This window comes from Prionailurus viverrinus, chromosome A2 (assembly GCF_022837055.1).
Source record: "Prionailurus viverrinus isolate Anna chromosome A2, UM_Priviv_1.0, whole genome shotgun sequence".
NCBI classification, from domain to species: Eukaryota; Metazoa; Chordata; class Mammalia; order Carnivora; family Felidae; genus Prionailurus; species Prionailurus viverrinus.
This window is the reverse complement of record NC_062562.1, coordinates 58,946,039-58,972,851: the sequence shown is the minus strand read 5'-3', so window position 1 is coordinate 58,972,851 and position 26,813 is coordinate 58,946,039. Positions and strand designations below refer to the sequence as shown.

At 51.7% G+C, this 26,813-nt stretch overlaps 1 protein-coding gene across 3 annotated transcripts in view; it reads left to right on the top strand.

Moving 5' to 3' along the window:
• Window positions 1-4,282: 4,282 nt before the first annotated feature.
• CFAP100 (cilia and flagella associated protein 100) overlaps window positions 4,283-26,813 on the top strand; it is a 52,795-nt gene continuing 30,264 nt past the window's right edge. Inside the window, exons 1-5 of one of the 3 annotated variants that reach the window (XM_047835033.1) lie at window positions 4,283-4,347; window positions 5,354-5,461; window positions 15,452-15,526; window positions 23,126-23,226; window positions 25,757-25,949. In XM_047835033.1, the coding sequence (XP_047690989.1) occupies window positions 5,413-5,461; window positions 15,452-15,526; window positions 23,126-23,226; window positions 25,757-25,949 (418 nt within the window). In that variant the 5' untranslated portion in view covers window positions 4,283-4,347; window positions 5,354-5,412. Of the gene's footprint in view, window positions 4,352-4,409; window positions 4,950-5,353; window positions 5,462-15,451; window positions 15,527-23,125; window positions 23,227-25,756; window positions 25,950-26,813 lie in introns of those variants that run through there. The other 2 variants (XM_047835042.1, XM_047835025.1) reach the window with 2 other exon arrangements.

The window sequence follows — 26,813 nt, the reverse complement described above, 5'->3', positions numbered from 1 at the left end:
AGGACCTCCTTTCCTTTTCCTGGCACCCCTCCAAGCCCTCCCCCCCACCACCCCTGCCTCTGCCAACAACACCTGACACCCCCAACCTCACAAGATCGCTCATGCTCCCTGAACTGGGGCTCAGTCTCCCCTGCTCCTCAAATCCTTTCACTCACAGCCCTATCTGCCTATTTACATCCTATGTAGCCTTTGTTTTTTATTAACATTTATTTATTTTTTGAGAGTCAGAGAGAGACAGAGCACAAGCAGGGGAGGTGCAGAGAGAAGGAGACACAGAATCGGAAGCAGGCTCCAGGCTCCGAGCTGTCAGCACAGAGCCCGATGCAGGGCTCGAACCCACAAACTGTGAGATCATGACCCGAGCCGAAGTTGGTCGCTTAACCGACGGAGCCATCCAGGCGCCCCTACAGCCTTTGTATTTTAAAGTTTATTTATTTATTTTGAGAGAAAGAGAGAGTACAAGTGAGGGGGGCAGAGAGAGAGAGAGGGAGAGAGAAAATCACAAGCAGTCTCTGTGCTGTCAGCGCACAGCCCAACATGGTACTTGATTCCATGACCCTGGGATCACTGAGCTGAGCTGACATCAAGTGTCGAACACTTAAGGACTGAGCCACCCAGGTGCCCTAGACTCTATGCATCTTTTTCCAAAAGTGTATTTATTTTGAGAGAGGGAGAGAGAGAATCCCAGCCTAGAGCCCAATGCTGGGCTCAATCTCACCAACCGAGACATCATGACCTGAGCCAAAATCAAGAGTCGGACACTTAACCAACTAAGCCACCCAGGTGCCCCTTATGCATCCTTTAATCTGGTCCCAATGATGTCACCCCCGCATGATGCCTTCCATGATGATTCAAGCCAACAGAATCTTACCCTGGGCTTCAAGACCTTTCTTGTTATCCCCCTTAACACTGTAGTCAAATGTGGATGCCAAAAGTCACCCTGTTTTCTCCCCAGACACCAGTGAAATCATCTGTCCATCTGAGCTGGCAGGGAAGCAGTCTGATGAGCCGGACATAAAAAGCACGCGGGGCCAGAGCGCCACAAGGACCGGTGAGGGCAGAGGGGTAAGGAAGTGACCCCGCGTGAGAAATGGCGTGGTGCTTCAGACTCATTGTCAAGACGTGGCATCTTTCCCTGATACACAGCTCACAGAGGGACTGCAGACACAGCATGAACTGGGGCCACGGCCACGTGCAGCAGGTAAACTGGAAACAACACACATGGTCAGTAATGCCCGTGAAGAGCCGACACACCGTGAAGTAGAGTAGACCTGGTTTAGTCTCTTTCCATGTCCTGCAACCTCGGAGGCTGAAGGAAGGGGCAAAAGGAAATCCAGACGCAGGGCGCACAGGCGAGTTGAAGCATCTGCCCGCTGGGGTGCCCTTCCAGTCCTGACGGGGCAGAGTCACTGAAATCCTCCTGCGTCTCCTCTTGCTGCAGGTTTGCTCCCTTCTGCTCCACAGGAAGCCTCCAGACATCCAAGAGCTATCAGCACGTGTGTTGCATATCGTCCAGACCCGTCTACTGCAGTGGGAGAGAGGTTCTAAGGTCGGCTTGCGTTAGGGGCACCCAGGGTCCAAGCAGCCCAGGCAGACAAGTGCAGGTGGGGCTGCAACGGGACGCTGCCTGGCTGACCAAGCAGAAGAGTCCATCTCCAGCCCCGGGCCCCACGCCTTGGCCCTCCCCAGCCAGCCGAGAGAGCGCTGCCTCTCCCAAGGCCAGTGGGAGGAGGCATGGGGTGGCCTTTGATAGCCTGGACTACAGAGCCAGGCTGCCTGGGTTTGAGTCCCACTTCCACCACCTACGGACAAATGCCTTCATGTCTCCCACCCTCAGCTTCCTCGCAGAGATCACAGCACCCTGGCTGGGACGCCCCTTCTGCAGACAATAGCACATGGACTTTCTCAATCAGCCACACCCCTCAGATCGTGCTATAATCCCGGCACACAAGCGTTATCTGAGGCCCCAGATGTTTATTATGAATTTTCGTAATGTAATTGTTCAAACTTCAACCTTCAGAAATATTGCAAGAATTTTGTAATGAACACTCACATACCCACCACCTGGATTCTACAATTAACATGAATCTATCCGTCTCTTCAGCACTGCGTATCCATCTATGAGCGTATCCAGCAACCCATCTCATATTTTAAATTAGCTTTTAGTCGACAAATTGTGTTCAGAGTGAGATCTTGTAGGCTCGAATTAAGAGTTTAAAAAGGCCACATTGGGGCGCCTGGGTGGCGCAGTCGGTTAAAAGTCCGACTTCAGCCAGGTCACGATCTCGCGGTCCGTGAGTTCGAGCCCCGCGTCGGGCTCTGGGCTGATGGCTCGGAGCCTGGAGCCTGTTTCTGATTCTGTGTCTCCCTCTCTGTCTGCCCCTCCCCCGTTCATGCTCTGTCTCTCTCTCTGTCCCAAAAAATAAATAAATGTTGAAAAAAAATTAAAAAAAAAAAGGCCACATTTTCTAAATAACTGACAGCCAAAGACAAGAACGTACACATTGACTAGAGAATGTGTCTTTATTATGAAGTATGCCCTTGGATTTCTTGGGCTTTTTCAAAGTGTATGCATCATTGCTTTGGATAATTGTATACAATTATAAAACAATTCCAGGTCAGAGTCCATACGTGTCTGATTAAGAGCAAAGATAAAACTCCACTGCCTGTAAATCCCGTCTCGGGCACACCCTGGCTTTGCTGGGCATGTTTCTTAATCTCATGGTGATTCAGTCTCCTCACTAACCCTGGAGGTACTAACAGGACTTACTTCACAGGCGGACTGTGCTAGATGGGCACAGAGAACAGCAGCAGGCACACAGAAACATTCTGTAAAAGTGCACAGGTAATTCACAATAGTTCACAAACTCACCTGTTAATAACAACGAATTGGTAGTATGCTCAGTAGCTTTTCCCTCTTCGGGTCAGTCATTTTCTAGATTCCTAAAAGTCTCAGAGCAATAAGTGTCCGAGATAAACCATCTTGAAAGTGTTTGCTTTCCTGCTGATACCTGACTCCAGTGCACAGCTCTTTATTCTGCTGCTGCACAGACAGGCAGGGGCTAAACCATTTTGGGGTTTACCTGACAGTGTAAGGAGCCTCTATCCTGGGGGTAAAGAAACACCACTTGTCTATTCAGGGTATTGAATGCTAGCTGCTGTAATAAATACTCCCACACACATGTGAGCACACACACACACACACACGCACACAAATCACGTATATGGCTTAACATAATATTTCCTTTGTCCCTTGTACAAAGCCTATGGTAGATACTGCCAGTTGGGACACTGTCCTCCAGTGGGAATTGAGGGATCCCCGCTCCTTCCACCTCAGGGAGCCCCTCCATGTTCCGTGGAACTGGTCTCCCTACCCGCTACACCTGCCTTGGGCAGAGCCAGGAGCTGCTGGAATTCTCCCTGGCATCTTACTGGCTGGCAGTCTGCTCCAGAGCACAGAATACTGCTAGAAAGACAGAGCCCTGACTGTGCCCCAGCTCCAAGAAGCCTTTGTGAATCTGCAAATTCCCTAGATGCATGGGACAATGTGGTGACCATGGTGAGGACTGGAGGGGTTCTCCTGTTTTGAAGGAACAAGGGATGTCAGCTGGGGAGGCAGAGGGCCCACCCTAGCCCACATCCGCTGGTGAATCTGGACTATCTGAACCTGATCCCTGCTCTTTAACATCTCATTTCTTCCCTGTCTTCTGATAGTCCTTGCTCGTCATTCTGTGTCTTTCGTACACGTCTCATTTGCCCTCTGGTACAGTAGGGATTCTCAAGCCTTAGCCAGCAATGTAACCAGCCTGTTACCGCCCTGGTTGCACGGCTCTGCCCCTAGACTTTCTGCTTCAGAAACAGGCAGAACGTTGACTTCTCCAAAGAGTTCCCGGCATCTCTGATGCTGCTGGCCCCGGGGCCACACTTTGAGAACAGCCCCTGTAGAGAGTGAGGTCCACTCGACAGAAAGGACAGGTCTGTTTTTGCACCACAGGTATCCCGAGGTGCACATTGAAGAAATGAATCGGGGAACGACAGTAAAAGAGCAGGAGTGAGGAACGAGGAATGACGGAGGGAGGAAACTCCTGTTCCCCAGGCCCCATCCCGGACACCGTTCGGGCGGCGACCCGACAGCTGGGACAGCAGGGCTCGACGACTTTCTGCGCCGGGACCCTGCAGCCCGCAGGCCCCACCCCCACGCAGCCGGGGCGTCTAGGCTTTGTGACGTCACCGCCCTGGCCTGCAAGAAGAATGGTTGCCATGGCGACGCAAATAGAAGGCCCGGACGCCCTGAGCCGGGAACTGCCGCGCGGAGGTTTCGGAGCTAGCAGCTGCGCACGGGGGCCGGTGGGTGCGCGCGGGGTCGCATGGGGGGTGCGCGGGGCCGGGGATGCGCGTGGGGCCCGGGGAGGGCTCCTCTGGCGCCCCTTGCAAGGCCCCTTTGCAAGGCTGCCCGTGTGTCCTTACTCGTTACTTTGCTTTATCATATACCTAGCTGTCTAGCCATCCCTGTGTCCTTCCATGCCTTGTGCACCCCCGCTGTATGGCCCACTGCTCATCCCAACCGAGTTGGGGTGTTGGGAGGCGGGGCGCTGCTAACTCGTCCCTCTCCAGGCCTGGGCAGTAGCAGAGTGTTGCTGGAATGGCTCGGACTTTGGAGGCCAGGAATCTTGAACTGGAATCCCCACTGTGGCCTTTCTTTGCTGTGTGACTTTGGACGCCTCGCTGAATCTCCACTTTGCTTCTTCCTTTGCAAAAGGAAAATTTCATTCAGCGAATGGTTAAGACGCTCCAAAGACGCCACGCTAGGCGCTTTGATGAGCACATTGGCTCCACGTGAGAAAAGACCCCTGTCCTCTTGGAGGTTGCTTTCAGGGGGGAAATAGGCAATGCACGGATTTTTTTAAAGTGATAACTCAGACAGCGGTAACTGCAGCGAAGAAAGTAAGGTGAGGTCATATGGGGTTGGGGAGAAAGAAAGCATGTGGACGGTGTGGTGAAGGAAGACATCTCTGAAGTGGTGCAGGGGGAGCACCCTCCCACCCACAGCTGGGTGTGGGTGAACGTTTTTTGGCCAAGGAAGTGGTACATGCAAAGACCCTGAGACAGAGCAAGGCTGTGCAGGAAGTCTGTGTCTTGTGTGGCGGTGCATGCTCTAGAAACAGAAAGATAAGTCAGGACAACTGGAACCAAGTCAAGGAGGGGAGAGAGGATGAAGGAGGGGGGAGGCGGGAAGATATAGGTGTTGGCCACACAGTGAGCCCTCAGTAGATGCCAGCTGTTCCCAGCCACCCAGGGATACGGGGGTGAGAGCCCGGGGATCATCTGGCTCAAGCACTGTGTCACTCCTCAGGTTGGAATCGCCTTTAGCCAAGGCCAAGTTTTGCAACAAGCCTTTGTTCCTCTGCCCAGATGTCCAAGATAACATCCACTATGGTCTCCAAGGAAATGATTTACAACAGTAAGTATGGGGCTGGCCTAGGCTCAGAATCAGTGACAGCCTAGGGAGCTTGGGATAGTGAGGTCCAGGGTCAGTTGAGGTGAAGGTGTTTCCAAATCAGGCCATGAGGCAGAGATCCCAGGTGTGCCAGGTTCCCTAGAAACTCCATGTTCCATTCCTAGGGTGCTGTAACAAAGTGCCACAACAGACTGGCGGCTTAAACCACAGACATTTATTGTCTCACGGCTCTGGGGAGCCGAAGTCCAAGACATAGGGGTCCCCGGCAGGATTGGTGCCTTCTGAGGGCCACGAGGAAGAGTCTGTTCCAGGCTGTCTCCTGGCTTCGTTGGCTGGCAATGTCTGGCGTTCCTCGGATTATGGATGCGTCACTCTGCCTTCATTGTCACATGGCATTCTGCCTGTGTGCGTGTCTGTTGCAAATTTCGCCTTTTGATTAAGGTTGGGAGTCATACAGGATAGGTGCCCACACTACTACCCATGACCTCATCTACGTCTACAATGACCCTATTTCTTACCAGGGTCATGTCATGAGGTGCTGGAAGTTAGGATTTCAAGTACTCAGAAACATTAACTTGGAGGGGGGGGGGACACAATTCACCCCATAATAGGTTTTGTAGAAGGTACCATTTGTAGGTACAAAAGGTACCTTTTGTAGAAGGTGGGGCTCTCTCAGCCTTTCTGCAGCTATGGTCACTGGGATGAGCCCAGAGGAAGTACCAGCTGGCTCCAGGCCCTTGTGGGCGGACATCCTGCCTCCTCTGAAGTCACACCCCTGCTGCCAGGTGCCCCCCCTGGGTGGCCTGGAGGGAGGCCGCCAGGGCTGGGGGGGACGGGTTGCAGAGTAGGAAACACTGTCATCTGTGTGCTCTTAAATGCCTTCAGCTTGTAATTTGTTTTTGAGTAGGTAAACTATTGCCATGGTTCAAAATTCCAAAGTGTTCAAAGCCCCCTGTTGTGAAAGGCCCCACCTGCCCCCAGATACGCAGTATCGCCGCCTCAGAGGTGGCCCTTGGCTCCAATCTCTCACCTCCTTCCACAGAGCTCCATTCATAAGCTCTGTGCACACTGGCATATAGATACAGTTTGTATACATATAGATGCAGTTCATACAGTTTGTCCCTTTCTCACACAGATGGCCACACAAGACACAGGCTTCCTGTACCTTGGTTTTTTCCATTAATCCAGATACCATGGAGACGCTTTCTTATCAAAATATGAGTACCCTTAGACTTCTAGTGTTGTGAGCAGAACAGTAATCCCATAGTGTGGATGTACCATAGTTTATTTAATCAGTCCATGCTAATTGGCATTTAGTTTGTTTTAAAACATGTACAGCTATCGGGGCCCCCGGGGTGGCTCAGTTGGTTAAGTGTCCATCTTGGTTCAGGTCATGATCTCACGATCCATGAGTTCGAGCCCTGTGTCAGGCTCTGTGCTGCCAGCTCAGAGCCTGGAGCCTGCTTCAGATTCTGTGTCTCCGTCTCTCTGCCCCTCCCCCACTCATGCTCTATCTCTGTCTCTCAAAAATAAATAAATATTAAAAAAATATTTAAAAACATGTACAAATATCAACATTTGCCCCCACTATTGCCATTCTGTGCTTACTCGCTCTATTCCAGAGTGAATTAAAAAATGAAGAAAGGCTGAAATGGGGTTACCAAAAAAAAAAAAAAAAAAGATAGCTTTGAAATGTTTGCAGACAAGAAATCGATTCTAAACGCACACACACACACACACACACCAATGCAGCAACATGACTGCACTAGCACAAGACCGTTGAAGACTTTATAAACTATGTTGATTCATCCAGAAGAACCAGGAGGGTGGTTACATGGCGGGGTGGGGGGGGTTACCCTGTAACCCTCAACACTATGTATATCACTTCCCTTGCAGGTGACATGTAAACAGGAGGCTTCCCTGGTCTGGGTTGAGGGTCTGTGCCTTTGGGAGGAAACCAGGCCAAGCAGGTACCTCAAGTGTACAGACCCAGGGCATTACCAGGCCAGGCCAAGCAGGGGCACACAGGGGGGTACGTGAAATCGCTCCATGGGGGCAGATTGTTGAGCCTGACATCCTGGGTTCAGCTGCAGGAGCTGGGGACTAAGGTAAGGGCCAGAAAGACTGAGTTCCCTGGGGGGAGAGGGGAGCCTGGGCCAGGTACAGGTAGGCTGTCCGGACCCCAGCCCTACCCAGAGAGCCGAGGGCGGAGGCACTGGGGTCAGACACACCCGGTGGAGCACAGCACCTCTGCGAGCCTCAGCTACCGCATCTGTGGAATGGGAGCAATCCCCAGTCCCTAAGGCTATTGTGAGATGCAAATGGAAACACAGGTCAAGGGCTCAGCATGACGCCCTGTGCACCGTAAGTGCCCTATAAACAGTAGCCTCTTTGACATTGCTATTATTAGTCTCTCCAAGGTCACCATTATTACAACCAGTACCCCACCTTCAGGGCCTCGGCTGGTCTCCCAGTGTGAAGCCTGAGTCTGAAGAAGATGCTCAGAGAATACAGGTGGAGCGGTGGTTAAGGGGTCTGGGCCAAGATGGCTGGAATTTGACATCAGAGGAGTGAGGTCTGGGTTTGCTCTTCATTCACAAACCTTTCTTAAGTGCCAGCTGGAACCAGGCATCTGTTCTAAGCACTAGGGATTCAGGAGTGAATAAAACCCTCCCCTTGGTGGGGACTCATATTGCGACAAGGGAGGCAGACATTGGAAAGCAAACAGTCTGTATTTACCTGCCAAGAAGCAGTAGAAGGAGACCTACCAGAGGCTTTGGGCAGGGGCATAGGGCATAATTTAAATGGGAGCGGTAGTCCGGGAAGGCGTCTCAGAGGAGGTGACATTCGATACCTATCAGTAACGATCCTGAAGGATGAAATAGAGAGGACATTCGAGGCAGTGGAGAAAGCCCAGCAAAGGTCCTGAGGCCAGTATGAGCTTGCAGTGTGAGAGGAAGAGACAGAAAGCCAGTCTGGCACAACTTGGGTAGGGCCTTGCAGGCTGTGGGGAGGATTATTCAGTTCTGTTGAGGTGATAGGAGGGGTTTTAGCAGGGAGATTGCACCATTTCTGGGCCTTATGACTTCAATGAGTAGGGATGCCATTGTCTGTGACACAGGAAGAGGGGCTGGTTCACCCACAGCCTTCCTGGAGATCCTGGGCAAGGCGTCACCCCTGGTGCAGAGGTGGACACTTAACAGAGACCTTGTCCAGGCAGAGGAGCCAGGGAAAGCCCAGACTAGACCCAAGGCTTCCCAGTCAGGCTTGTGGGGAGGGGTCTGCAGGACCCCTGCAGAAAGTTGGAGAGAAAAGCAATAAACAGCTTCCCTCTCAGAGCTGCTCTGTTCCTGCCACTCCGCTGCCTGTGTTCCTAGGCCAGACCAGAATGCTCTTCCCCTAGATCTCCCTGTGGCTCCTCCTCCACCTCCTTTAGGAGTTCATTCAAATGTCACCTTCTGTTTTATTTTTCTTGGTGCCACTTTCCACCTGCCAACGTGCGTCAGTGTTCCCAACTTGTCTGTCTCTCCCCAGCACGTCGTAAGCTCCACCCAGGCAGGGGTGTTTGCCCGTCTTGCCTGCCGTACTTGCTTGGCAAGTAACAGGTCCTTGGTACAATCCTGTTGGCCTGAAAGCTTTCCCCTGAAGGTTGGAGTTCGGCAGGGAGGTCTGCTAGCTATTCGACACCGTGCTAAAAGCTCAAGCCAGAGCATTTATGTTTCTTTCTGAAGATTTTGTTTTTTGGGGCATCTGGGTGGCTCAGTCGGTTAAGTGTCCAACTTCAGCTCAGGTCATGACCTCGGGGATCGTGAGTTTGAGCCCCACGTCGGGCTGTGTGCTGACAGCTCGGAGCCTGGAGCCTGCTTTGGATTCTGTGTCTTCCTCTTTGCCTCTCGCCCACTTGTGCTCTCTCTCTCTCTCTTTCTCTCTCTCTCTCTCAAAAATAAATAAGCATTAAAAAAAAGATTTTGTTTTTAAGTGAACTCCCCACCCAGTGTGGGGCTCCAACTTACAACCCCCAGATCAAGAGTCACATGCTCCACTGCCCGAGCCAGCCAGGCGCCCTCTCTGTAAAGGAAGACGGGAAACTACTCCTATATATAAAGATAATCCCAAGGAATGCACCAGAAAGCTGCTCCTGCAAGTAAATGAATTCAGCCAGGTTGCAGGGTACAAGATCAAAACACCAAAACTATTTGTGTTCCTACACGCCAGCACCAAGCCATCCAAAGTGGAAATTAAGAAAGCAACTCCATTCACAAGGGCATCTAAAAGAGTAAAATCTCTATGCTTGGGGTGACGTCATGGGAAATATTAAGAGTAGGAAGATCCAGGAATCCGTCTCTCTCCACCAAAACAACTTCTGAGCTGGCAGGAGCTATCAGAATCCCAATTTGGAACTCTAGAGTTTAGATGGACACTTGCAGTTTCCAGGGCAGAACTGGATGAAGAGGCTGGGAGGGGTGTGGGGGATGGGTGAAATAGGTGATAGGGACTCTGGAGAGCACTTGTCATCATGAGCACGGGGTGATGTATAGAATTGTTGAATCACTGTATTGTACACCCAAAACTAATATAACACTGTATGCTAACTAAAAAGAAAAAAAAAGAGGGGCTCCTGGGTGGCTCAGTCAGTTAAGTGTCCAACTTGGGCTCTGGTCGTGATCTCGAGGTTCGTGGGTTCGAGCCCCACATCAGCTCAGAGCCTGGAGCCTGCTTCGGATTCTGTGTCTCCCTCTCTCTCTCTGCCCCTCCTCCACTCACATTCTGTCTGTCTCTCTCTCTCTCTCAAAAATAAACATTAAAAAAATTTTTTTAAAAAGAGAACAAAAGCAATCATAAATATGCCATGTAGCTATATCAACATAACAAAAAAGAACTATGGAAATGTAAATCCACATATAGATATTAAAATTGACACACAAATAAAAAAATTTAAAAAAGTACAATGTAGGTTGCATTACTACTCAGGTCTGATAAGGCCAACAGATGAGAGGGTGGCTGCCATGGGAGAGGTAGTTTGTTATCCTCACAGATCCCTAGAAACAGGAAGCAGGGCCACACAGGGAAGGACCGGGCTGGGTCAAAAGCAGAGGGAGCAGGGCAACTGTGGGCAGGAGCCTCTGTTGTGATTTCCATGGGAAGGAACGGGTGAGGCAGGGTATATGGGCTTAGGGTTGACTGGATTGAGTAATTTCAGGACTCGGGGCATAGTGCTGTCTTGAGATGTCTGGTACCTGGCCTTGGGTGATTGGAGCAGGGGCCAGTGGCCCTGGGTATGAGAACCTCATAGCAGAGGTGGGAGGTGGGTGTGTGAGCTCCGGATTAGTTAGTTTGTACTCTTGGACAACTCCTTAACTCTCTCTAGGGATTGGCCAACCCCAGGGTGGAGAGGTAGGGACAGTCCCTGCAGGGTCAGTAAGATCCAGATATTAGAGCGTCAGATATAGAAAGGACAAGCCACAGTTAATGCACCTGTCCTCAAGGAGTTCCCCATCTTATGAAGGAAGGTGACCCCTACAGTCCTATAAGCCACTGAAGAGTGTGCTGGTTCTCTACTGCTATGTAACAAATTCCCCCCAAAACTTGGTGGCTTAAAACAATAGTAAGCATGCGTTAGCTCAGTTTCCGTGGGTCAGGAACTCACAAGGGGCTTGGCTTGGGGTTCTGGCCCAGGGCATCTCCTTTGCGGTCATCTGAAGGCGAGGCTGGGGCCGCGGCATGGGCTCCCAGCAGGCTCAGTCACATGGCCGTTGGCTGGGGCTGACACTTCCAGAGCAGGTGATCCCAGAGAGAGCAAGGCAGGACCACAATGTCTTCTCTGACCTCGCTCCAAAAGTCACCCACTGTCGCTTCCACGGCTGGAGGGGTCATGGCAGGGCATGAGTGCCAGGAGCCCAGGGATGCTGGGGGCTATGGTAGGTGGCAGCCACCACAGAGGATATGAGCGCGTGATCATTTTTCCAAATTGTGTCTTAAATGGTCTGCCAGGCTGCCAGGTATGGTCAAGACTGCATGCAGCCACCTCTTTGGGCTCTGGCATGTGTCTCTCCTTTGCCCTCTCACACCCAGGGGTGGGCAAGGCCCCTGCTGTTAAAAGCACCGAATTACTCCTCTTGGTTTTCCCCGCCTCTCAAATACCTCCCCTTGAGTGGACCTTCCGTGTCCTGTGGGGAATCTGGTGGTGGCCCTTCCCCAGCTGTGTGGCCCCTTTCTGACTGTGCACCTCCCCCTCATTCACAGCCACCCCTTGAGAGCTGGCCAAACCTACCGTGTCTACTGGCATCCCCTCCCTAACCCTGTGGGATCCTGGCTTCTGCCCCATCACTCCACCCTGCCCATCTCGCTCTGGGGTGTGGCTGAGGCCTCTCCAAGGGCACCTCCCCTCCACTCGCTCCTTCTCCGGCCCTCCTCCCTGGGCTCTGGTCCTCTCTGGCCTGTCTATCTGCTCCATTGGCCTCCTTGCCAAGCTCCTCCACCATCGGGGTTCCTGGGGCTGTGTCCTGGGCCGTCCTCTCTCTCAGCCACGACCACAGCCTCAGTTTCCATCTGTTCACCAGGGACACCCACATTTCCGTCCTCTCTTCCCCTAGTCCCCAGGCCTCCATCAACTGGCCTCTTCAGAGCCCCTGTTTGGCGGTTGCCAAGGGGACCTGAACCCAGCACCCTGCCTGAGCTCCGGGCCTCCTGATCCCCACCCCCGCCACCCCAGATCCCTCCTTCCCTTCTCTGCCACCTCAGCAAACAGCACCTGATGCAAGGGCGTTCTTGCCTAAGGGATGGAGTTATCCCCGGGGCTCCCTTCTCTCCCATGCCCACACCCAGTCAGGCACCAAGCACCCCCCGCCCCCACCGGGATCTTCTGGAAAGCACTGCATCCATGCCTACTCCCGCCCTGTCCTGCCACTGACTCCCACCCTCATCTAAGCCCCCAGCCGTCTTCTGTGGGGAGCAGAAGGTCCTGGTAGTGCGGAGGACAGGCTCGGCGGTGTGCAGGGGAGATACCGAGTAAGTCCCAGAGTGAAGGAGGGATGAGGCTGGGTCCCACAGTGCTGGCCCATCCCTCTTGTAGCCGGAGTGCAGAGAAGGTGTCTCAGGGGAGTAGAGGCAGAGAGACAGCTGGCTGCTGGAAAAGGAGCAGGTCAACAGGTGGCTTCCCCAGGGAGCCGGCATCTCCCCCCCACCCACCATCGCACAGGTGCTACTGGAGGCAGGAGGCACCCACCACCCACCCCCCGTCTCCCCCTGCTGGGGGCGGGGAGGGGGCATGTTATCACTTTCTATGAGGACATGTTGCAGCCAGCTCACCTCTCCCGGAGAATTTTTCTAAAAGTAGGCTTCCATTTTTAAAGCTTTTTAATTAAAAAAAAAAAAAGCATCCTGTTAAAGTACTAGAAGAAAACAGGAACTTTTTACATGTACTTAACCTTCAGATGCAGAATACCTCTCTAAGCAAGATACAGAATGCCAAAGCATTGCACTGAGTAAACATTAAAATGTCCTGTAAGGCAAATGCATGAGAGACAGTCCAAAGGTAATAGTCGTATCAGCGGGAGCAAACATACTGTCAGCAGCTCCGACGAACAAAGGAGCTAGTGTCCTCTAATAGGTAGAAGTGCTCAAGATCATTTAAAAACCACCACATCCCAATTTAAAAATGAGCAAAGGATACTAACAGAGAGAAGCCAGGATAATCAGCATCTGAAAAGATACACAATCTTTTCTGAGATCAAGAAGTGCAAAGTGCACATTAAAATCGAGATGAGTTTATTGCCTCTCAGACTGACAAATTCCAGGTGTGTGGGAAACAGTCCAGCTCAAGCTGGTGATAGAGAGCAAGGATTGTGCAAGTTTGGAAATTGCATGAGATTAGAAATAGCCTCAGGGTCCTGACTAAGGGGCACCTGACTATGGAGCAAGGAGATTTGTGCATGAGCAGATATACTGTTTCTGAGAGAGAGAGAGAGAGAGAGAGAATGCAAGAAGGGAAGAAGGGTAGAGAGAGAGAGAGCGAGAGAGAGAGAGAGAGAGAGAGAGAGAATCCTAAGTAGGCTCTACACTCAGCACAGAGCCCGATGCAGGGCTCGATCTCATGACCCTTGGATCATGACCTGAGCCAAAATCAAGAGTCAGACACTCGACCGACTGAACCGTTCCTCTATTCTTTTTTTTCTAACTTTTTAAAAATGATGGGAAATGATCCATAACAAAATTTACTCCTTTGAGCATTTTTAAGTATACAGACCAGTGGCATTGTAAGTACCTTCGCACTGGTGGGTAACTGTCACCACCATCCAAACCCAGAACTTTTTCATCTTGTAAAACTGAAATTCTGTCTCCATTGAACACTAACTCCCCACCCCACCCCCTCCCCCAGTGGCTGGCACCCTCCGTCCTGGTTTCTGTCCGTAGGAGTTTGACTGCTCTGGGGACCTCATGTAAGTTGGCTCATACAGTGTTTGTCCTTGTGTGACTGGCTTCTGTCACTCAGCACAGTGTCCTCAAGGTTCATCCATGGTGTAGCATGAAAGCAGATGATTTTGCAGTGAAAAAGTAAGGGGACATCTAAGCACGCGTATGCAAAAATACCTCTGGTTAGAGAAACAAAGATCCATTTGGTAGGGAGGGCTCTGGGTGAGGATTTTTCATTGTATCAACATGTCATTTCAGTGGTCATCGTAACACAGCAAACCACATCGTTAACCCTTTTTGCCATGCCTGTGCATTGCTCTTTTAATTAAGACAAAAGTTGATTTTCATTAGAGTTTTGGTTTGTTTGGCTTGGGTTTTAACGTTTATTTATTTTTGAGACACAGAGAGACAGAGCATGAACGGGGAAGGGTCAGAGAGAGAGACACACAGAATCTGAAACAGGCTCCAGGCTCTGAGCTGTCAGCACAGAGCCCGACGCGGGGCTCGAACTCACGGACCGCGAGATCATGACCTGAGCCGAAGTCGGACGCTTAACCGACTGAGCCACCCAGGTGCCCCTGTTTGGCTTGGGTTTTAATCTATTTAAATAATAGCAGTATCTGCTGACTTTTGTGATCTAGTTAATTAAATGTTGCTACCTGGCAATTGAACCATACAGTCAGCAAGATGGAGAATATGCACCCAGCAGTCTGTGCTCCTGAATTCTCCACACACCTCACTGCTCCCTATTGCCTCCCCTCTGCTCACCATTATATATGCAGTTTGACCTGCAGGCATCTGAGTTGTCAGCCCCATGCCCTTGACCCGCCTGCCAGGGCCACAGGACAGCTTTCCTCCTCACTCTTTCCACAGCCCATCACCCAGCTGCTCGGGGTCTGCCCTTGGTATACGTCCCTCACCTCACAAGCCCTACGTTCCCGGCGTCATCCCAAGTCTCCTCCCCCAAGCTGGTCCAAAATGACCGGCTGCCCACCTGAGCACATCCCCAGGCTCCCTGGAAGCCCCCTCCCTATCTTCCAGCAGCTGGCTGCCCTCCCAAGCTGGCATAGACTGGAATCTCCAAGCTACAGATAATTTCTGAGTTGGGGTAAGAGGACCTACCAGGCCAAATGCCTCCATCCCTGTGGGCATCAAGGACATGGGTTTCCCCCAATCTTCTGCTGCAGTCCCGAGGGAAGCCCTGGGAGGCTCACGGCAAAGGCACAGGCAGGGCCCTGAAGCAGAGGGCCTGGGTCTGTGACCTCCCCATAAACGGGCCCTGCGCGCCTCTCACGGGGCAAATGGAAGGATGCTGAAGAGAAAAGCGCAAAACGTGTTGTGTGTGTCAGGCATGTGTGCACACGGGCCATTTTTGTGCACAGTTATCACAGCTTGCCAGCAAAGTCTGTACAATCCTCTCAGATGTGGAAACTGAGGCTCAGGGAAGCTGGGTGACTTGTTGGGGGGGGGGGCTCAGCAGGCAGGCAAGGGCACTGGAGTCTCTCCCAGCCTCCTGCTGTGTTCACGGCTTCAAGAGCCAATGAGTCATTTGCTGTGGCCTTTGCTTTCGTCTCCCCGCAGAGAACATCCTGGAGTCCACGGACAATAGTTCTACTTCAGTCATTGAAGAAAAAAAGGAAAAACGCAGGAACACAGGTAAAGGGAGCCCTCAAGTTGGGAGCTGAAGTCTGCGTGGGTGAGAGTCAGACATCTCCCTCCGTAGGCCTGTCTCCAACACCAGTGGCAAAAGGAAAGTCTTCTGCTTCCAATGGGTTACCAAGACCCAAAATAATAGTAATGTAAACAAAGTAGGATTTATTTTTCCTCAAGTAAAGGGAAATGTGGGAGGCAGTCCAGAGCTCCAGGAGGCCCCACAAACAGCAGTTCTACAAAACTGTCCCGGTGACCAGGTCCCAAGTCTTTCTGCCTTCAAGCCAATTTTAGCCTTAGGGTTTCAACTGCAAAGTTATCATGTGGTCACAAAATAGCTGCTGCAGCCTCAGCCATCACATCTGATTTCAGACATGGGGAAAGGGTCAAGGGAGGAGCAAAACAGCCTCCCAGCCAGCTCAGTCCTCCTTGGAAAAATACCCTTCCCAGAGGACCCACACAACAATTTCTACCTACGTTCCATTGTCTAAAATTTGTCCCGTGGCCATCAGTATCTGAAAGGGAGGCTGAGCCATGTAACTTTTCAACTAGGCAACTTCCCCTTGTTAAGAGGAAGAAGGGTAGGCAGCTGGCTGCTTGTACTGCTTCCTCTGAGCCTCTGCAGTGCTGTTCCATCCCCCTGGCCTCCTGTGCCGCCCCCCAGGTTTGCAGGCCAGTCTGATCCTTCCACAGAAGGGGGCAGATGGGAGCACACTCCCTGAGCCTACCTCTCACAGGCTGAGCTCCTACCTCTCATTCCCCTGCCCCCCCCCACCCTCCTGGTTTCCTCTTTCTTTTAATTCTGAAAACCCAAACCTGTCCAGGAATAGAGACTAAGGTCCTGTGAACTCAGGTGCCCATCACCAGTACAGAAGATTTAGCCACATTTGTTTCATCTATCTTTCTCTTTTTTTGTTTTTTGTCTTTGCCAGAACATTTTTTAATTTTAATTCTTAAAGTTTTAATTCCAATATAGTTAACCTACAACTAGAATAGTTTCAGGTGGACAATATAGTGATTGAACGTTACTCAGTACCCACCATGATAGCTGTATGCTTTATTCCCCAACACCTGTTTCTCCCATCACCCCACGGCCCTCCCTCCCTCTGGTGACCATCAGTTTGGTTCTCTATGGTGAAGTGTCTGTTTCTTGGTTTGTCTCTTTTTCTGCCTTTGTTCATTTGTTTTATGTTGTAAATTCCACAAGTGAAATCACATTGTATTTGTCTTTCCTTGAGAGACTTAACATTGCTTAGCATAATACTCTCTAGCTCCATCCACGTTGTCGCAAATGACAAGATTTCATTCATTTTTATGGCTAATATTCCTGTGTGTGCACGTGTGTGTGTGTGTGTGTGTGTGTGTGTGTGTATCACATCTTCTTTATCCATTCATTTATCCATGGACAACTGGGTTGCTTCCATACTTGGCAAGCATACTTTAGATTTAAATCCAGGCAGGGCGCCTGGGTGGCTCAGTTAGGCGTCTGACTTTGGCTCAGGTCATCATCTCCCAGTTCGTGAGTTCAAGCCTCATGTCGGGCTCTGTGCTGACAGCTCAGAGCCTGGAGCTTGCTTCAGATTCTGTGTCTCCCTCTCTCTCTGCCCCTCCTCCACTCACACTCTATCATTCTCTCAAAAATAAACATTAAAAAGTCAAATCCAGGCATGTCCTTGCATCATTACATCCCACAACGTACATTTTTAAAAAATAGGGCTTTTTCTTTGCAAGACCATAGTCAAGTTACCCAATTATCTCAGATATGTCTTCCTATAGAAGATTCGTTCTAGGGGCGCCTGGGTGGCTCAGTTGGTTGAGCGTCCGACTTCGGCTCAGGTCACGATCTCGCGGTCCGTGAGTTCGAGTCCCGCATCAGGCTCTGGGCTGATGGCTCAGAGCCTGGAGCCTGCTTCCGATTCTGTGTCTCCCCCTCTCTCTGCCCCTCCCCCGTTCATGCTCTGTCTCTCTCTGTCTCAAAAATAAATAAAACGTTAAAAAAAGAGAAGATTTGTTCTAATTGATTCAAATGAGATCTGATCATCTTCTCTCTCTTTACAATCTAGCAGAGCCCCTCCCCCACGTCCTTTCATTTTCTGCGTCTTGACTTACTGAGACATGGCGTTAATTACCTGTAGAACGACCCCTGTTCTGTATGTATCTGTTTGCTACCAGGTCATTGTTCTAGAAACTGTTTCTCTGTTCCTCATCTTTCCTTTAATTGTACATTTTAACCTTACGTGCTTGATAAGATGTTCCATTTTGTCCACAAGAATGCTTCCTACCACCTCTCACAAGAAGCCCGTGCGTCTAGCTGCCCCCCACTCGTGGTATTGCCATGCTCGGTGGGGTCTGGTGGTGACCGCCTGGCCCTCTGCCACATTCCCATCAACTATTCACCCGACAGCTTCTTCTGACCATGGACCCCTGTGCCTGAACTGATCACCACATTAAGGGTGAGGCATCCGGGTTTGGTGTGATTGGTTTGGTCCCTTCGCTAAGGTATAATTAGGTGAAATGCACAAATCATAGGTATACAGTTTGACAAATTTCAGTAAATGTATACACATTTGTAGCTTCCATCTCATTCGCCATCTAGAACATTTGCATCTTCCCGGAAGTTCCCTTTCCCCCAGAGACAGCAGGGCTCTGCTGTCACCCCAGAATCATTCTATCCATTCTCGAACCTCATATAAGTGCAGTCACACTCCGTGCTCTTTCGGTCCTGGCCTCTTTCACGCAACATCACACCTGTGAAATGCCAGTCACAAGAGTCCCTTCTTGGTTGTTGCTGTGTGTATTCTGTTGTGTGCATATGCCGACAGTATTCTTTCCGGGATGGATGAACATTTGGGTTGTTTCTGGGTTTTTGATATTCTGAGCAATATTGCAGTGAACATTGCTGTGCATGCCATTTAGAGGACATAAACGCTTATTTCTCCTGGAAATGAGGAAGGAGTGGAATTGCTGGCAGGATGTTTAACCTTAGTAGATAGTGCTGAGCAGTTTTCCAGAACACTTGCTCCAATTCACAGTCCCACCAATAATAGGTGTGAGCAATCCAAATGCTCCACATACTTTCCAACACCTGGCACGTTGTCAATACTTTTGCTATTACCTGGCCCTTTGGATATGGATTAGTATCTCATATTCCCTGTGATCCATGAGAGTGATTACCTTTTCATATGTTCACTGATGACTCTGCTGTGAAGTGCCTGTTCCTGACTCTGCCCACTTTTCTGCTGGGTTGTCTTTTCATTTTAATGATTTCTAGGAACTCTTTACATATTCTGGAAACAAGTCATTCACCAGTTCTAAATATGCAAATACCTTCCCTCACTTGGCAGATTGCTTTTTCCCTTCTTAGTGGTGCATGTTTAATGAACAAAAGTTCCTAATTTTAGTGGAGTTCACTTTCCCAATCATTTTCTTATCATTGGTATGTTTTATGAACTGTTTTAAAGCTCTCTGCTGACCCCCAAGGCCATGAAGATACTGCATTTTATACAAGTTTTGTTTTCACTTTACAATCAGACCTATAAATCATCTCTAATCTAGTTGTAACCATTTTGTTTGCAGATTCTTTGGATTTTCTCCTCTACAATCACATCACCTTGAGATGACATTATTTGTCCTTCCTTTCCAAGCTTATACTTTTTATTTCTTTTTCTTGCTTAACTACAACCCTGAGTAGAAGTGCAAAGACGGGCATCCATGCCTTGTTCCTGATCATGGGGGGCGGGGGAAGCACGCAATATTTTGCCTAGAGGTTTCTTGTAGATTCCTGTACTCATTTCGTGTTGCTGCTATAGCAAATTACCACAAACTCAGTGGCTTAGAGCAACACAGATAAATTATCTTACAATTCTGGAGGTTAGAGTCCAAAATGAAACTTAGAAAACTAGAATCAAAGTGTCCATGGGGCTGCGTTCCTTCCAGAGGCTCCAGGGGAGAATCTGCTTCCTTGCCTTTTCCAGCTTAGAGGCGCCTGTGTCCTTGGCTCCTGGCTCCTTCCTCCATTTCCAACTCCAGCAGCACAGCGTCCTCTGGTCTCTGTGACATCATTCCAACCTCTGCTTCCATTGTCACACCTCCTCCTCATGCTGCTGGCCTTCCTGCCTCCTGTTAGAAGGACCGTCGTGATTGCATCAGACCCATCTGCAAATCCAGGACCATCTCGCATCTCAAGGTCCTTAGCTTCATCCCATCCGCAAAGTCCCCTTTACCATATAAGGGAGCCTAGTCACAGGTCTGGGATGTAGGCCATGGACATCTTTGGGGGGCATTACTCAGCTCACCACACTTCCTCTTATCAGACCAGGGAAGTCTCCTTCTATTCCTATGTTGCTAAGACTCTCATTAAAAATCAGTTTCGAACTGTATCAAATACTTTTACTGCATTTCTTGAAAAGATCATATAATTTTCTCCCCCATTCTGTTATTGGGGTTACTACATTGATTGGTTTCTAAATGTCAAACCGACTTTGCCTTTCTGGAATGATCTGCTCCAAATGACTGCCATCCTTGATCGTGGGCTCATCTTCACATTAATACATTAACCATTAGCCGTTCGGAAACATTCCCTACTTGCAGGACTGCAAATGCAATTTCTGTTTTTGGAAGCCCGTCCCCACATAGCTACTTCTAGCTCTGTGGCCTCGGGTGAGCCGCTTCCCTCTCCGTGCCTCAGTTTCCTCAGTGGGAGTAACAAGAATTCCCAACTCATAGGATTGCTATGAAAATCAAGTCAGGTATAGTCCTTGGTCTGGCCCACAGTTAAGTGCTCAGTGCTTGCTAACTATCGTAATTAATCTTTTCGATGGGGACACAGGACATGCAGCCCAGGCGTGCTACCGGCCAGTTTGGGGACATAAAGACTCCGACTCTGGCTCAGTCCTCACTCTTCTGAATTTAGGGAGATGCCTCTGCCCGGGGCTGCTGGGCAGATGCAGGGTGTGAGAGAGACAGGCATGAGGATGTGAGGAGGGGGTTAGCTGTGCAGCACCATTGCTGCACCCAGAGCCATCACTTCCTGCACATCCTCCTCCCACAGCCCAGCCCAGTGGGCCATACTTCCCCACTTAACCCCAGACCCGCTGCCTCCCCAGTTCCAACACTCTCTGTCTGCCAGGCTCCCCCCTTCTTGTCCGGAGCTGTGTGCAATTTCTAAACTTATGCCTTTTCTGGCGGGGCGGGGGGGGGGGGGAATGGCCTGGTGAGGGAGGCGAGCCACGTGCCCAGGGCACCATGTCCCCCGACCTCCTCCCCCCGCCACCTCCCCCCCACCTCCCCTGCCGCCTGACACATAGAGGCCCTTGGGCGGTCTCTTCTGGAACCCCTGTGTCGGAATCAAAGGATGTAAAAGAAAGTTGTGATTAGGCGTGGGACAAGAGTGCACGACTCCAAACCAAACCTGCACAAGCCCGGTCCCTTCTCCTCCCATCCACCACCCGTGTGACCACTACCCACGTGACCTCTCCCTATCTTGGGCGCCCCCCTCCCACGGGCTCCCCTCTCCAGAAGCCCAGCTGAGAACGGACTGCCTGCTTCCTCCTCCCGGCTGGGCCCAGGAGTGGATAATCTTTCTTTATTCTTCTCACTCGTTTTCAAACTATTTTGACCGGTTGAAAAGTTGAAAGAATAGTACAAAGATGTTGTGGACTCGGGGCTTTCCTGACACCTCCATGGGACAGGTGGGGGTGAAGGGTCCTGGCGGACCACCGGGGTGACATGCTGGGGTTGCACTGGCCAGAAACGGTCCACCCCTCTGGCTGCTGCCCTGGTTCCCTCCGATAGCCTGAGCAGGGTGGAGTCTGTCAGTTTCTCCACTCTTCCTAGTTGACAAGTAGGACTCTTGTGCGGCGGTATTTTGAGTCTCTTAGAACTTCAAATCCCCCCTTCACAGTATCCCCTTTCTGCTGGTGAGGGTGTGAAATAAGACAGAAAGGAAAGGCAGGCCAGCATCAGACTTCGAAGTCTGGAAATGCTCACAGCCCCTGGCCTCTGTTCTCCCTTCCCGAAATCAGTTGCAAAGACCCAGTCCGTGGGGGCACATGGGTGTGTGCCGCGGGGTGTCCGAGGCGGCTCCCGGGCTGCTGCACATGTCCCGGCAACGGGTCCTGATGAAATCACGCGTTACCGCAGCCTTTTACATTTGCCTACAGGTCCACAAAGAATTAGTAATTTCACAGGCAGCTGCTGAAGGTAAAGTGTTTTTAGTTATTTATTTTCTTAAAGATTTTTTTATTTTATTAATTTTTTAAAGTGTTTATTTACTTTTGAGAGAGAGACAGAGCATGAGTGGGGCAGGGGCAGAAGGAGACAGAGACACAGAATCCGAAGCAGGCTCCAGGCTCTGAGCTGTCAGCACAGAGCCCGATGCGGGGCTCAAACTCATGAACCATGAGATCATGACCTGAGCCGAAGTCGGACGCTTCACCGACTGAGCCACCCAGGCGCCCTGGTCAAGTGTTTTTTAAAAGAAGATATGTTGGGGCGCCTGGGTGGCGCAGTCGGTGAAGCGTCCGACTTCAGCCAGGTCACGATCTCGCGGTCTGTGAGTTCGAGCCCCGAGTCGGGCTCTGGGCTGATGGCTCAGAGCCTGGAGCCTGTTTCCGATTCTGTGTCTCCCTCTCTCTCTGCCCCTCCCCCATTCATGCTCTGTCTCTCTCTGTCCCAAAAATAAATAAAAAACGTTGAAAAAAAAATTTTTTTTAAAAAATAAAAGAAGATATGAAATTATTAAAAATAGGTGTTAGCATGTACTAGAAGAAAATACCCCCAGAAATATTACCAGCGATTGTTTTGAAGTGGAGGAATTATTTTGTTATTATACTCTTTAGCTTCCAAGAATGCTTTAGTTTGTTTTACAACGAATGCTGTGTCCTCCAAATGGAGGATGCGGGAGAAAGCAACCATATTTTTAAGACCTTAGTTTGGTGCTTCTGGGTTCTGTCCTCCCTGATCCTTGCTGAGCTGAGCAGTGGGAACCTAACCCGTACCCAAAGGGGTGGGAAGAGCAGCAAAATTAGGGTCCTTGGCAGCTCCCATCTCTCCAAGTCCTGCCCTGCCTCCCCAGGCCTCAGGTGTTTTGCCGTCACTCGCCCCCAAACTCAGCCTCCCCCTGGGGGGCTTGTGGAGAATCCTGTGGACAGGGCATTGCCCTACAGCACTCACTGTCCTCCGCAGGCAGGTGCCTCTGCTCTGGAGTCACTGGGCCTCCCTGACCATCTGGCCCCATCACTTCCCCACTCCTGCTTTTCCCCTCTGCAGAATGGGGGTTCCTGGGACTTTAAATGAGAGGGGACAGAGGGCCACTTGTCTGAGACCGGGGGCGGGGGGTAGGAGCTGTGTTTACCAGGCCTCTTTCAGATGTCAGGGACAGAAGCCCAAGCCCACCTAGGTTAAACCTGACAGGTGAGTTTCTGCAGTCAGAAGGTCCAGGGTTGGATTTCAGGCACAGCTGGATCCAAGAGAACATTCGACACCTGCTCACGATTTCAAGGAAGCTCCTCATGCTGGGTTGGGAGGGCACCAGGATTCCAGAGGCACAGACCACCTGTTTGGAAGAGCTGGCTCATCTCTCCAATGAGATATCTCCCTCCCCAGTGCCCGAGATTGTTCCTGACCATGCGGCTAATCCTTTCCACATGTCTGGAGACGTGGATTTCTTCTTGCTCAGAGATCAGGAGCGGAATAAGTCTCGCCTAGTGAGTATCCAGGACTGAGGCCTGCCTGCAACTCTTCCCTCCCTCATGCACGCAGACCCAGATTGCCCTTCTCAGAAGAGTACTTTCCTCAGGTCACTCTCTCACTCTAGAATAGTCAATGGTTCACTATTTTTAAAAAATGTTTATTGATACTTGAGAGAGAGAGGGTGAGGGAGGGAGAGGCAGAGAGAGAGGGAGACACAGAATCCCAAGCAGTCTCCAGGCTCTGGGTTGTCAGCACAGAGCCCCACACAGGGCTCGAACCCATGAGCTGTGATATCATGACCTGAGCTGAAGTTGGATGCTTAACCGACTGAGCCACCCAGGTGCCCCTCGCTATTTTTAAAAAATCAATTCGAAACCCTGACGAGCTCTCCAATCTCTGACCTGTCCCACTGTCTTACCCAGCTTCATCGCCACTCTTCCTGGGCCTTGTCAGAGTGGGCTGTTGGAAGCTGCTGTGGCCACCGTGCTTCAGCTACCAGGTCTTTCTGCTGTCCCTTGCATGAGATGCCACCCTCCTGACACTCCCTGTCCTTCAAGGCCCGTCTCAGACCTCAGGCCCCCTCTCACCTCTCCCAGGAGACCCGCACCTCCAACTGCTCCAGCCTTGCACAATCCCTCTCGTGGGAATTCTTGGAGGCCAAATCCACACACAAACATGCACCTGTGCGTGTATGCGCGTGCGCACACACACATACACATATGCATGGCCCTCAGCAGCACCTGGGAGTCCCTGAGCTAGCCCCGGACCCCCCTCCACCGGCCCGCGCCTTGTCTGCACCCCAGCATAGTCTGTCTTGCCTCCCCACCCAAGAGCCCACTTGCCCACTCCCACCTGCCGTGGCATGGCTGGAGCGAGCAAGCGTCACTGCAGCCAGGCTCAGGGAGGACTCACCAGCGGGCATCTTCACTGAGAAGTGCTCAGCATGGGCCAGGTTTCTGGGACATGGTCTCAGGCACATGCCTATGACCAGCCCTCCCGGGCTGACTCTGTCTACTTCAACTCATGGCTCAGTATCTGAGATTCCTCGGAGAACTGGCTCCGGCCGAGACCCCAACCGAAGACACAAAAGGAAATGCACGTTTTCCAGCCCCTACTCAGACCTCCCTGCCCCACCAACTGCCTAGAAGCTCTGTGGGGGCCACCATCAGTGTTTTCCCCATCCTGCTGCCATGCTGTGCACCCACTCATGCCCTGGAAGGAGACACTCCCACAAAGCCACACCAAGCAGCACACACTTCTGCGAGGCCTCCAAGTGGGCAAATACAGCAGAAACACACACAACTTTCTCTGACGGACTTAGAGACCTTCCTCCAGGGCAGGATTATCTCTTCCCAGCCTGGCCCTGATTCCACGGTCGCTTCTGCCTTCTTCCTAAACCCCCCAAACATGGCACCCGTCCCCCCCCAGCACAGCCCTCCCCCCTCAATCCCGCACCCCAGCAGAGCCCCCCCAATGTCACATTGACCCCAAGCAGCTGCCCAGTTTCTTCTAAGTGCAGACCCTCTGCCACTGGGAATCTAGGTGATATTTCCCCAGCTTTGCTACACGGAGGTCCAATCTAGGGGTCTCCGGCTGGGTCCCGCCACAGATGTGGTTTCCCTAAGCAGCTTTCTAAAGACGCTGCATTCATTGCTGCACCTGGCAGCCCTGGGGAAAGGACAGATGAAGAGAAGAGGATTTGTGCAGGCCTGTCTGATCCTGCAGGCTGAGGTGCCTGGGCCATGGAAGGATGTGGAGAAACCCCAGGGCTTGGGCTGCAGGAAGGGATGGGCTCCCCTGAGGGGCCTTTGGCCTGCACTGGTCCTCAGGGAAGAAAAGCCCCCATCCCCACGCCATCCTGGGGTCCCCCCAAGCTGAGGGCTCAGGGACGGGAGCAACGCTGGGGCAGGTTGGAGGCCAGGCTGGGTGGAGAGGAGCAGATCCCCGGCGACCTGCCCACCGCCGCCAGCTCTGACTACCGAGCTTGCAGACCAAACTCGGGATTTCGAGTTTCTTTTGGAAACTCACAAGATCTAGCTTCCCGGAACCTTCGGTGTGTCCGATTTAGCAAATCACAATTTGAGAATATGAGAATAGTGTGAATGAATTTCAGGAGGAACCATCGCTTAGTGAGTATGTCCCTGCACTACTGACCTGGAATGCAAACCTGGCTCGGCATCCTGTACTTAATCTGGCAACCCCACCCCCACCTCGCCCTTAACCCCCGCTCTCAGCCCCACTGCCCTCTCACCCCGGGAGCTGTGCTCAGAGCCCCCAGGAGCGTTTTCCCAGGCACACAGCTCCGCAGCCCCTTCTGCGCGCAGCAATGCTCAGCCCCGCCAAGTGCACCCCCACCCTAACCCAAGTGCGCCCCCCGGGCAATTTCCCCTTCACCTCCCGCGCCGCATGCGCGTCCCCTCAAGGCTGTGCGACCCAGGGACAAGGCGTCGCCGCCGATGGGAGGACGCTGGTCCCAGGCGCGGTGGGGGAGGGGGTGGAAGTGGTGGCCGGCCCCGCCCGACCCTGGCCGACCCCGCCCAACAGGAGCGGGAGCAGAAGAAGACGCTGCGGATGCACCAAAAGATGACCTACGCGTCCAAAGTGTTGGCCAAGCACACCAGCCTGCGTCGCGAGCTGCAGCTGGAGGACGAGATGCAGGACCAGGAGGTGCGCGCCGAGGCGGAGCGGCTGCGCGCCTTCCACGACGACACGGCGTGGAAGCTCTCCATGACCAAAGGTGGCCCCCTTCCCCAGCGTCGGGTCTTGACCTCGGGGCGCGCGCAGTGCTGTTCACGTGCTCGGAGAGGCAGGGCTCCGGTGCAGTGGGGAAGGAGGGTCGTTTCTGTGTCTGACCCCGCCTCCCTCCATCACAGGGATGGATTCCAGCCGGACTGCCAATCTAAAAGCCTTTGAATCCCAACGTTGCTTGCATTCGGAAGGTTCCCGTGCACGTGAAGGCAGATTGCGCCCATATAAAATATAGTCCCTTAATATGGTGGAGGGAAAGAGCATCAGTCTGGAACCAGGTTCCCTGGGTTCAGATGTCAACTTCAACACTGAATGCCCTCGCCATCCTGGGCCAGGTGTTCACCTCCTCTGCACGGCAGTTTCCTCTCCGGTCTGATGACAGTGGCGACCTCGTGGGTTGTGGGATTCAGCGTCTTTAGATGCTACACAGAAGTCCTGTGTGTGTGTGTGTGTGTGTGTGTGTGAGAGAGAGAGAGAGAGAGAGAGAGAGAGAGAGCTGTATTAATTTTATGACCCAGCATTAATACTCTACCAGCCCAGATGATAGAGTTCTGGAACCCAACTGGTGTACTGAATGTGAATATTAATCCGAGACCCCCCAGCCTCTACCCCCTGACCCAGTGGCTTGTTATATGGGGGAACAAAGCCCTGAGCTCACTTTGACATTATGTGTGCCGAGCTCTGCATGAAGAGACACAGAACTGCACTTTTTTCCTTTTGGTCTCTACCCTCCATTCCAAGATCTGGGAGAGGAAGCTGGTCTCAGTGGGAAGACTGGACCCAGCAGGTTTAGGCACCAGACCTGTCGGTATCCCAGATTTGACTTGCAGTGAGGACCTGGGTCTCCTTGAGG